At 35.6% G+C, this 12,908-nt stretch overlaps 1 protein-coding gene across 1 annotated transcript; it reads right to left on the bottom strand.

Annotated features, from left to right (window-relative positions):
- Window positions 1–2,843: 2,843 nt before the first annotated feature.
- Window positions 2,844–4,895, bottom strand: LOC132034565 (uncharacterized). Its single transcript, XM_059424962.1, has 4 exons — window positions 4,754–4,895; window positions 4,387–4,649; window positions 3,167–3,258; window positions 2,844–2,931 (listed from the first exon to the last, which is right to left on the bottom strand). The coding sequence occupies exons 1-4, from the start codon at window positions 4,893–4,895 to the stop codon at window positions 2,844–2,846; spliced, it is 585 nt and encodes a 194-aa protein (XP_059280945.1).
- Between the last annotated feature and the right edge of the window lie 8,013 nt (window positions 4,896–12,908).

Genomic DNA, 12,908 nt, shown 5'->3' with positions numbered 1-12,908 from the left:
TAGTCAGAGGTTGGGTATCATAGCTGTTGTAGTTGGGATTAGGTTGCATAGTTTGTAACTTAATTTGCAGTTGGCTCAGTTGTAGTGAATATCGAGGTAAATCCTATAAGTCTATAGGCCGTATTTTTTATCACCTTTTGAGTGGGTGGTTTCCATATAAATATTGTGTGTCATTTACTTACCTGCAGTTTATTATTCTACAAAGATGCTAGCATAGAGCAGGTACAGTAACGTGTTCCATCCTTAGGAGAAAATTGGTTACACATAGGATAGGAAGTAGGTCGTGCAACCTAACAGTAATTCATATCAAAAACTCATCAGTACTTGCCATAAAGTAAATATCACAAATCATATCATTTTCATATTTCTTTCCTATCCTATGATAAGCGATATATCAAGAGAGATGAATGCAAACACAAATCACAAATATAGCACACCATGCCCAAAGGCCTATCATGCTTTCCCCATCAGTAACTAACATTTACATACTATTTGGTAACCGGAATCTAACCAAAAAGGTAAGCTATAACCTACCTCTCAAGCCGAACAGGTGCCACGAACCTCAAGCCAAAGCCATTCCATTCCGAAAAACTTTTGAACTATCAAAGCCTATCAATTCATTATTCTAAATTATATTCTTAAACTAATGATACCCATATTGCCATAATGCTATTCGAAATCGAAAACAGTCCTTAAAAAGGAAACCCGAGCCCACAGGGGCTAGATAGGAATTTTAATGGTATATTAAGTTACCCAAAGTCTAGAGAGCCCAAAAACCAAGATTCACTAACCTCAAATTAGCATCAATTTCCTTATTTTGTCAAAATCCTCAATTTATAGGAAAAACCTTTGTTTTCCATAACCAAACTCTTAAATAAAAGAGGGATTCAAGCTTTTAGTCACACCAAAGATTAAATAACTAGATTCAAAGAGATTTCTCAACAATACATGATTTAGATTAAAAGATAGTTCAAAATCAACCTAGGGTTCATCACCCCAAATCCCCCAACTAAAACATGATTTCCCCATTTTAATGGTAACATAAACAAATTAATAAGGTATGAACTTACTCAATGGAGAAACCCTCAAAAGACCGGAAAAATCGGTCCATAGAACTCCTTTAAGACTCTAATTTAGTGAATGAAAAGAATTGTTTCGAATTAGGGTATTTATGTTCTGATTTCAGTGATTCTCGCATCTGCGGGTCCTTATCCCGCAGACGCAACATCACATCCGTGGGTGTAGACTCACTTATCATGTCATCATCTCGCATCTACAGACCAAATCCCACATAGGCGGGTCTGCAGATGCGACCCCATGTCTGCATAGGCGGCACACCGTAAAAATCAGAAAGTTTTTCAATGATTTCAACCCAAAACCTGCACTCATCCAAGACCTCCCGGATACAAACCAAACATGCATACCAATGTAAAAAGAAAAAACGCTACGAACTCACATGTGCCCTCAGAATTCCCAACGGAGGTCATCTTGACCTGATCAATCGCCCCAGCCCCAAAAACAAGATTCCAGCCAAAGGACTAAAACGTTCCTGAGTGCCTTCTGAACCAAACCAACCCCCCTACCAAATTATAATCAGCTCTCCAGACCTCATGGAATCGACGAGATTCCCAAAAAGGTACGTATACAAAAAATCAACTTTTGGTCAATTATTTTTCACTTTAAGTCTCTAATTTCCTCAAATTTGACCAAGACTCACCCGAATACCTCGGGAATCATTTCACCCATCACTTGAGTAATAAATGTGTTTTCCTTGTTTTCTCTGTAATAAAGAATATTTTATGTGATTGTTGAGTTCTTTGTTAGAAAATCTTTCTACTTTTTGGTTCCTTGGAAGATTCCATTAGATTGATAAAGTTTGTAAGCGTGATGTGAAACCTATATACTCCTCTAATATACATAGAAAACTTAGCAGTTCTATCCTTATCAGTCTCTCGCTCGCCTATTAATTCTCCACACTCTTAAGAAACACGATAGAAAGTAAGACACACTCATCCAAGTATTTAAAACCTTCTTTGTTTTTCCAATTTATCATTCACAAATACTCTACTTAATATAAAAATCATGTTAGTAAATTTTAAAACGAAATAATTGCGGAAAGGTTCTGACTTTTGAGCATAACATAAAAGCTACCGGCGTAAACTTGATAAAAGTTTGATGACCAGATGTTATTGTTTAGCAAACTAGGTAAAAGTTTGATAAATAAGAATAAAATTCACAAATTTATTCATAATATTTGATAAATACATTATAAACAATGATCATTAAATCATCCCTTTTTAACAAGAATTAATATGGCTAAGCCACATTACTAATGTACTTAATTGTCTCATTGGTACTACTAATTGGAATTTCTCCTTCACCTTTGATTAGGTGTTTGCATTTAATCTCGCATCTCCACCAGTCGCACTAGTTTCAGACAGAGTCGTACTAACTTGATCTTTGATTGACATAGCTGGTGTGCCTTTAGCTGAAAAGAATAATGCCTTGTGAGTACTTTTCTTTCATTTTCAATTCCCAAATTATGCATAACTATAGCAACAAGAACAAATCCAACAACAATAACTAAAGAAGAAATTATATTATGTTCCTTTCACTTTTTAGGGTTTGAGTGGAGAAATTTTAACAAATTCATTCCAGTATCTTTTTTATATTTATTTTTAAAAAATTACATCTTATTGTGTACCAGCCTAAAGTCTAAGAAACTAGACTAGTGATATAGTACTTGTTTTACTTGATTATCAGTCATTTTAGTTCTTTTCATAAATAAAACAAAAACATCAAAATAGGACGAGAACAAAAAATATATAAGAAAATTATCTTTACTAAAGTTTCAGGAATGCTAGCTTATTAAAAGTCTCACCAGTTTGAGCCTCTCGTACATTATCTTCCAAACTTTTATCACCCCTGAAACTAGAAAAAATAAAACAAACAATTATGATTTATTTTTATACAAATTGAAATCAGTATATACTCTCACTAATCTGTTCTACTAATATACAAGAGAAAATGAAACAAACAAAGACATTTTGACTTCTCCATGTTTACTAAAAAATAAACCGAATCCCGATTAAAAAAAAATATGTATATACATATATAGGGAAAATGAAAAAAAGGAGGAGTTGGTTTGACATAAATGTAGCAGAACCTGTCAACTCCATCTAGTTTTTGGTTCTTAATATGCTCAAGAGCTTGTTTTTTTGATCGAAAAGATTTTCGTACACCTGGTGCCTTATAAGTCTGCATGTCACAAAATCAAAATGAAAATAGATCAAAACTCAACTCACGCATTGTATTTTGTACAAACAATGTTGTTCGAGTAGATTCAAGTGATATGTATCAATACATCTATGTTTTTTCTTTTATTACATCAGAAAGGCCGGGGGGGGGGGGTGGGTTGGATGGAAATGCTACATGATTGATCCTCAGTTGTAGAAGACAATGAGCTCACCAAGTGAACAAGTCCTTAATGTGCCTATGAGTATTAGATTTAAGCTCAACATCTAAAATATTAAATTAGCAGTAATAGCTACGAAATTAGTTTACTGCAGAAATATCATATGATCAAATTTTAAAAGTCATGAAATTTGTATTGAATCATATGATGCGTCAAACGTGAAGGGTTTGGTTTGAAGACAAGTTATACAGAGATTATAATGTATGAATTATTAATGCAAGAATTTTTATTGGGTGGTTGGTTCATTTGAATTATTAATGCTTGAATTTTTATTGGGTGCTTGGTTCATTTGAATTATTAATGCATGAATTTTTATTGGGTGCTTGACTGCTTGGTTCATTACACTAAAATTGAATATACAAGATATGATGTAACCATTGCTTATTTTTAAACTAAAAAGGAATGAGTTTACAATTATACACAGAATGCTTGACTTATATTAGCTTCTAGGTATATGACACGGATAGTTTATCCCTTTTTATATTTTATCCATGTACAAATAATACATGGATAAGTTATTCCACGTTTGTGATGGGATAAAATAATACATCAATTTACATATTAAATTATACGGTATTAGTTATGCAAAATTTGAAATGTTAATGACTACCTACTTTTATATATGGATTATTTACCTTTATACATGTAACTAAGCGCACCCTTAGATTACGATTCAAAGCAAAAAGATGATCATATAAATTAGGAGGAAAACTCAAAAAGTGTTTTTAATTTTTAAAGAAATTACTTTGTCACAGAAATATCATTACAAAATACAAAATCTGATTTTAAATAGTTATGAGTTTTGCTGAATAACTTTAGTCTGATGTGTCAATCATTTTGGGTACGTTTCAAAATAAAAAGATAGACATATAACTTCGATTATAAACTCATACAGATTGTATTTTACTTACCTTATAAACATAGCCTGCAAGTTTACCCTTTTTGCGATATTTTTCAATCATTTTCCATCCAGCAGGCAACCAAGGATCTTCATCGCCATTTTTAGATTTCCTCTTTCTTCTTTTTCTCTTCTCTTTGACCTGATTTGCATTGGTAGCTTGTGTAGTTTCTTTCTCAATGTTGAAGGGACTTTTCTCTTCAAAGCTAATGATCACGGACCGAGCTAGAGCTCCGTCTAGGGGTTCGGCCGAGCCATGCAGATTTGGCTTAACTTCTGTATATGTGTTTAAATAGTCATTTAATAAGTATAAATAAATCATCAAGAACCCAATAAATTGTGATTTTAAGAATTCAAAATTCATAAACTTAAAATCTTACCTCCGCTTCTGTTAATGATAACATTTTCTGGATCAATCTCTAAAGGGATTTTCTCCTTAGCGCTGATAATCACGGACGGAGCTAGAATTTTTTCTACGGGTTCGGCAAAACCAAGTAGCTTTGACGCCTTGATCCCGTACATGTCTTAAAATCCACTAATTAATATATATATATATATATATATATATATTATATATATATATTATCAAAAACCCAATAAATCGTGTTTTCTAGAATTCAGAACCCGTAAAGTGAAAAAACTTACCTTCGTCTTTGCTAATGATAATTGTTTCTTTCTCTGCTTGAGAATTTTCTCCAGTTGATTTTAACTTAGATTGTGCAAAGATCTGCCAAATCAGCTTCAATTGTCGCTTTTATTGCGTTTCTGACTTCTATAGATGCTTCAGGGAATATTAGATCAGAGGAATCATCACAACATAACGGTGAAGAAAAATCCCCAAAATAACTATATTGACAACTCTCTACCATTTTTGATTAAAAAAAAAAATCTCCCTCTTTTACTATTGAATGTGAAGAATAGAAAAAGCAAATAAATTTTGTGTGTGCGCGCGATAGGGGGAAAGAAAGTTAACCAAAAACTCTACAACAGCTGCTTTTTAGGGCTATAGAGAAAATTTGGGTTTTGGGAGAGATAAATGGAGGAAGAGGCACAGAGAGTGCGAAAATGCTATTAGGGCATTTTGTGTTTGCGAGTATATATATAAGCGGGAGAGACTTGAGTTTGGGCTTCGATCATCATATATAGCACATATGCTAATAGATACTATGAACCTAGATGGTATGTACCATGTATTCATTGTTAGAAATATCATAAATTTTCTACTATATTTTTCTTCATGAATACTAGGCTATATCTTCCAGAGATTTACATAATATATTACCAAATTTAAAAATTCAAAGTTGTTGTTGACTTAAAAAGTTAATACTTTACATTTAGTGGAAGACATTCTTACCTGTAATTTGAATATATAGTAATCCCAATTCGGTAAGTTATTATTTTTTGTCAATTTCTTTTTTTTTTTTTAGCTAATACTCCCTCTGTCCCGTAATAAGTATCACCTTAGCCAAAAACATGCATATTAAGAAACCAATAATGCAATGTGAAGTTTATCAGATTATCCCTATGTAATAAAAATAAATTATCTTTCCTCTTGATTAGAGCATGCACAAATAGTGAGCCTTTTGACATTGGGAATCCAACAATACCAAGTTACTATGTGGCTTTTCCAATCATTATTTAGATGTTACTTTAATTGTCTTCTTGTCTAAGGGTAAAATTGAAAAAAAACTAGCCAATTTATGTCTTGGTTTGCTAAGGTGACACTTATTATGGGACAAAATTTTTTTTCCTCTTGATTAGAGCATGCACAAATAGATTATGAGACGGAGGGAGTACATAATTAAAAGGTGTTTATACAAGTAGAAAGAGAACTAGATTCACAATCAAAATAAATGCATTTCCTATTTTATATTCCCCTCCTACAAAAGAAAGATATTCTTACTCTATATGTGACTATGCCAAACAGTGAAAGTATCTTGCTAGGCCAAAATATACAAACTAGAAGAATGATTGTTCGCGTCTCCCTTTTCCTCATTTGGAAAATAACACAATATGTTTTTTTTTTTTTTTTTTTTAATAGGTTGAACCAAAAAAAAAATTTGGGTAGTAAAAATTACTTATATTAACATTATGCATAATAAAAAAATCCATGATCACGACATACCATATGACAATAGTAACATATTCGACACTTAGGTTACTATTACATTCGAGTAAAGACTTTTTCTTGACAAAACTAGTTTTGATTTGTGTCATAACATCTATGGCACTAAAGAATATCTACATAAACAACATGATAAAAGAACGTCTATCTAGCTTCTTTCTTTGCGTTGAAACAAGTCCGTCATCCAGTTTTCCCCCTATGTAATAAAAATAGCCATGAATTCCCAAATCTCTTCATTAAACCTGCATTCATTAAAATAGAATTGCAAGTATATTATTGAGAAAATTGTTTACTCATTTAGATTCCACACACATTTCTTAATGGTCTATTGTTTACTCATTTAGATTCCACACACATTTCTTAATGGTCTAAATTTTGTTTCACTACGATATCAGACCTTGTAGAAGTGCATTGTTTTCTTATCTTGTGATAGCAGCTGGTGGTTTTTCGCCTCATAAAACCTAGGATCCAATTCCAATTTTTTTTCAAAATGCTCCTCCATATCACATGATCCTAGCTTCCAAAAGATGATCTATTTGAGTCGAGTTTGTAGGAGCCTAATTAGGGGATTTTCATTTTACGGGGCCGTTGATGGTTTGCATGTAATTGTGTCCTTTTTTCGGTTAGTATGTGACTACTGGAAGTGGAAGAACTATTTGATGAGACTTCATCAGACAATTGTACAAGAAGTAACTAGATAGATTAGAGAGAAAAAAAGACCAGATGATAAAAAATGATAAACAAATAAAGGAATTTTGGATTGGGTCAGAAATCTAAGTTTGGGGCGGTATGGATGAAAGAACTTTTCAAAAATTTTGTGGCATCCAAAATAGTATTGTTGATGGCATATTTCTTTTTATTAGTGTTAAATTGATTATGATTCCTTGAATTTGCTAAAGGAAGAAAGGAACAAGGTTGCTAAATTTGAACAGCCCATTAAAAGAGTAGTTTTTAAGATTTCCCCAAGTGGAGTCCCATATACTTCCCTTAGTAAAGAAATTCAGGGCCATTTATTGGAAATACCCAAAAAGCTCTGCATAATTGCAATCCTGGAAATTATACTTAATATTTTCGTTGGTAATAGACATACTGATATGACACATTCAAGGGAAGGTGCCATGGTGCATGTTATTTCCAGATGATATAGTATTGATTAACGAGACGAGAGGTGGAGTCAACACGAGGCTGGAGGTTTAGAGACGGACTCTGGAGTCAAAAGGTTTCAAGTTGAGCAAGAGCAAAACGGAATACTTGGAGTGCAAGTTCAATGACGAGGCCCATGAGGTAGGTGTGAAAGTAAGTCTTGACACTCAGTTCATCCCCAAGAGAGGGAGTTTCAATTATCTGGGGGCTATAATCTAAGAGAATGGAAAGATTGATGAGGATGTCACACATCGTATTAGGGTAGAGTGGATGAAATGGAGGCTCAGATCTGGTGTTATATGTGATAAGAATGTGCCACCAATACTTAAAGGTAAATTCTACAGAGTGGTGGTTAGATCGACTATGTTATGTGGGGTGGAGTCTTGGCCAGTCAAAAACTCTCATGTCTAAAAGATGAGACTGACGGTGATGAAGATGTTGAGATAGATGTGTGGGCATACCAGAAGAGATAAAATTAGGAATGAAGATATTTGGGACAAGGTGCACCCATAGAGGACAAGATGCAGGAAGCAAGACTGAGATGGTTCCAGTATGTGAAGAGGAGATGTGCAAATGGCCCGGTAAATAGATGTGAGAGGTTGGTCGTAGTGGGCTTGAGGAGGGGTAAATATGATATATTTGAGAAGAGTTTGTAGGAGCCTATTTAGGGGGTTTTCATTGTCAAGGCCGAAATAGGGGTGAGTGGCACCCACACTAATTCACCTAGTGGGCAAACCAATCCTCTTAACCAACCATCCAACGATTATCAATTACATAACCAAATTTTAAACATTCAAGGATATAAACAAAGTAATAATCATCCAAAACATCTTGTCATGCCATAAACAAATAAAGTGCGAAAATCCTAACTATTACAACCCCAAAATTTGAAAGCCATCGTACAAGGACTCTAAAACATAACTGTCTAAAGAATGAACAACTGCTCGAACTAAACATAAATGTCTAAAATGAAATAGACATAAAAAATGAGAAAGATCTTCAGGTGGCTTGGCATGGTTAGGAGCTTACCCTCAAATCTATCGGAAACTGGCCTCATGATAAATATGAGGTCTGGTACACATCTCTGGATCACAATCTACACTCAAAAGAATATAGCAATGTAGTATCGCATACAAACATTATGTACCTAAGAGATATCTTAGGCCGACTAAAATTAGTAGCATGCATAAAATCACAAAATCAATAAAATAGACAGATAGGCACAACAACACATAACTACAAGAAATTATCAACAAGAATCATTCCACTTAATTAAGATAAGCTCACACAACCACCAATCAATAAAAGTAACTCAAATCATGTAATCACCAACACAACTGTATCTCACGAATTATCTCAACTCTGTCACATATCTGTACACACATTCTAAATTATAATGTTTGCCCAAATAGCCATGACCTGCAAGTAGATCGTAACTTACCTCAAAGCAGAACTAGGACAATGCAATTACTCTGTGATAGCTTTCCCATTTGACAAAGCTTCCGAACATTCAAAGTCTAGAAATATAGTGCTATATGAGTATTCGAATCATCTATTCAATCAATACAACAATTGGTGAAAAAGAACCCAACTACTTCTACCCTTTTCAAATGGGTGAACTATCACTAAGCGTAAATTCATGCTAGTATTGATCCCAATAATCATATTCTATCCATTCATGGTTTTTCTAATCATTTCAACCCTTTTACAAGAAGTTTTTATGCTAAAGTTACCACCTTTATGAAACCCTAAGTCTCATTACATCATTCCCATCATGTAATAATCAAATTCCCATCCGAGGAAGTGATAATCTATACTCCAAGATGGTTAAACAACATTAAAATCAATAACCCATTCATTTATTCGGGTTTGCAGTTTCTAGGGTTCTATCCGTTCATTCACCATTAAAGACCCTTTAACTAATCATGGAATCTAACACTATAATGGAATAAACAAAGTGAAGGGTTAAGACTTACCTTTCAAGATAATTTTAGCCCTAGCCTTAGAATTTTGCCACAGGAGTTCTTGGAAACTGTTTTGAAGTTGTGTGGGGAATGCGTCCGGAATAAAGAATATAAAGCACGGATTCTGCCTCGCATCGACCCTTTCAGCAGTCAATGTCTCGCTACAACGGTCTCGCTTTGATGGGAAGCCTCCCGCTATGGCGAACCTCTCTAATCCCTAGCTGCCTGCAGCGCCGAGCCTAGAACTGCGATGACGGACGTGCTACAGCGGCCCCTTACCCGTTGCAGCGGTCCATTTTGACCAATAGCTCGATTTTTCCACCAGTTTTCACCCAAAAATACCAACACCAATCTGAGGCCCTACAGACACAAACAAGACATGAACATATACATAAAAACACGCTGCGTACTCACCCGCGGCCGCGAAATTCCCAACAAAGGTCTAGTTTTCTAAGTCACCCCTATAGCGACCTAGTGGTTTATTACATTCATTTTATGTTAATGCTGATGTATTGCTTGTAATTGTTTCCTTTATCAGTTAGTAACACTAATTTTTTGGCATGCAAAATAATATTATTGACAGAATAGTTCTCTTTATTGGTGTTAAATTGATTATTTTTCCTTGTTAGCCAAATATGTCAAAGGAAGAAAGGAACAATGTTGGTGTAATGACCCAGTCCTCATTTTGAGCGTTGGAACTTGATTTTTCCAAGATACTCTTCGCATAGTTGCATCTTGTTATTTATGAACTATGAGGATGGGTGGCATAGTTCCAAGGCAATCAGGTGACTTGCAGATCAATTTTAGTAAAATTAGAAGTTCTTAAGTTGAAGAAATGAAGAAGTTTGACCAAAGTCAACATCGAGGCTAAATGAGTCCATATCAAAGTTCTGTTGACTGCACTAGTTTCAGAAGGTGATTTATGATTTAGTCGAGTTGTGAGTTTCACGACCTAGGGGGTCAGGTGTGATTTGGGTTGTAGGTTGAGAAGCTAGTTAAGTTAAGGAACAAGAGTTGATTACAGTCAACAATGGATCAAGACAACCTCTTTTCGATATTTTGAGTGCGCGAGCGAGTTTGTAGCGTGTTTTATGACTGAAATGCGTATTTGGTTAGGGGCCGTGAGGTTCTAGATGAGGTTTAAGTGTTGGATCGGATTTGGGAAACACTAGATTTTACTGGTGCTAGTATCTGGTTTCCTTCTTTGCGATTGCGTAGAAGGGCTTGCGACCGCAAAGAGATAGGAGAGGGGGAGTTACGATTGCGGTAGGTAGGTTGCGACCGCGAAGAAGGGAAAAGGGGACCGGTTCGATTTATGCTTCGTGATCGCGTGCAGCGATTCGCATTCGCGACGGGGTGGGGTTCGAGCGGTTGGTCGCTATCGCAGGGGTCCTAATCGCGACCATAAAGAGATATTAATTTTTGGAAAGAATTAAACCCCATTTCGAACCTCATCATTCATATATTAATTTTCGGAGCTAGGGCCTTGGATTTGGGTGATTTCAAGGGTGTTCTTCAAGGTTTAACTCAGAGGTAAGATTCTAACCTTAATCTAAGTATTTTTCCCGTGATTCCATTCGTTGTTTAGCAATTTCTTCAATGCTTTGAACTTAGAAATTAGGGTTTTCCATAGAAATGGGTTTTCATGAAGGTCGAATTGTGATCGAATTTCAATGATTTTTGGGATCTTTAATGTTACGCCCTAAACCTGAGGAGGCGTGGCCGATACCTAGTGCCTTTACTTAACCCCAAGCCTACCAATCTATAACTCATATACTCTGGACATAACCAAGTTACTTAGGCCATCAAGGCCAACTCTTATTACTTGTTAATATATAGGCCAATAAGGCCATAACTCGTACTGAATTTGTAGGTGGGCAATCACCCCAACTGAGCTGAAATGCAACCCAAACAACATATATATACATGTATGGACCGACAAGACCACCATCATATTCTACAGCTGGAAAACTCAAGAAAATATAAACATGGGCCGTTAAGGCCAACATATAATCTGCTTACACTATATGGCTAACGAGCAAACAAGTGTAACGACCCATTTGGCTGTTTTGGTGATTTTCCCATTTTACCCCTGCTAACCCTTCCCTTAGCCTCATTATACTGAGTTTGACCCCCGGGGATGAGTGGTATGGTTTTCGAGGTAGTTGGGAGTGTTGTGATGAAATTTGAGGAATTTCAAAGCCCTTAAGTTGAATAAATTAAAACCATCAATTCCTTGAGGTCTAGAGAGTCGTTTATAACATGGTGGGGTGTTTGATTCGATTCCCGAGGCTTTCGGGAGCATCTTGTACCCCTGGTTGGAAACTTATTTTTGGCTGTTGGGGGTTGACCGGATCAAGGTAACCTCCGTTGGGAATTTCGAGTGCACGATTAAGTTCATAGTGTGTGTTTAACATATGTCTGCATATTTGGTTTGTATCCGGGAGGTCTCTGATGGATGTCGGGATTTGGGTTGAACTTGGTAAAAAAAAAGATATTGCTAATACCTGATGTCCCACTTCCGCGGGTGTGTGCTCCGCCTGTGTGGGTATGGCTATGCGGGACTTTGGCCCACATACGTGATAGGGTGAGGTGTTAAGTGTTCTGCGTGGAAGCGAGTCTGCATCTGCGGACATATGCGTGGAAGCGAGTCTGCATCTGCAGACAAGGTGTCCTCAGATGCAGAAATCGCTGAATCGGTGACTTTTTATTTCCCCGTTTTGAGCCTTTTCTCGCATTCACAAAGTTTACAACCTAGAGCAATATTTGGGGAGATTTTGAGGTGATTGCGAATGAATCTTCTTGGGGGTAAGTATCTTCACTATAATTGTGATTTTATTTTTATTTAGGATTGGAATCTATGCTAAGTATTAAGAGTTAAGTGAAGAAAGGTGGATTATGAACCCTAGTAATGATTTATGGTTTGGTCAATTCAAAAAGGGGTTTTGTCGGGAAGTCTTCATCATTCTAATCATCTAATCTATGAGGTAACTAGTTCCTAAGTTGACTCTTTCTTAAATTCAAGGAATTTGATTATGGAATAAGTTGGGGTTTTTCTCTAAATTGGGGGTTTTCTATTAATGAGGAAATTGATGATGATTTGAGGTGAATTAGTGATTTGGGGGAATGCTATTTGACTTCCTAAGTGTTGGGTAACCGATTTTTACTTGAAATTTCTAGTTTGCCCTTGTGGGCTCGGATTTCTCTTTTAAAGTTTGATTTTAGATTCGAATAAGTCTATGGCTATATGGATATCGTTAGTGCCAGTTTCTAATGTAGATTGCATTGTTGAATAGACTTCGA

Source organism: Lycium ferocissimum, chromosome 10, assembly GCF_029784015.1.
Source record: "Lycium ferocissimum isolate CSIRO_LF1 chromosome 10, AGI_CSIRO_Lferr_CH_V1, whole genome shotgun sequence".
NCBI lineage: Eukaryota > Viridiplantae > Streptophyta > Magnoliopsida > Solanales > Solanaceae > Lycium > Lycium ferocissimum.
The sequence above is the reverse complement of the archived record's forward strand: the minus strand, read 5'-3'. Positions and strand labels throughout refer to the sequence as shown.

Coding starts and splice junctions, on each gene's coding strand:
- LOC132034565 (XM_059424962.1), bottom strand. CDS start 4,895: ATGTACGGGATCAAGGCGTCAAAGCTACTTGGTTTTGCCGAACCCGTA. Junction 3,259..4,386: donor TTGCAGGCTATGTTTATAAG/GTAAGTAAAATA, acceptor TGTGACATGCAG/ACTTATAAGGCACCAGGTGT. Junction 2,932..3,166: donor AAACTAGATGGAGTTGACAG/GTTCTGCTACAT, acceptor TATTTTTTCTAG/TTTCAGGGGTGATAAAAGTT.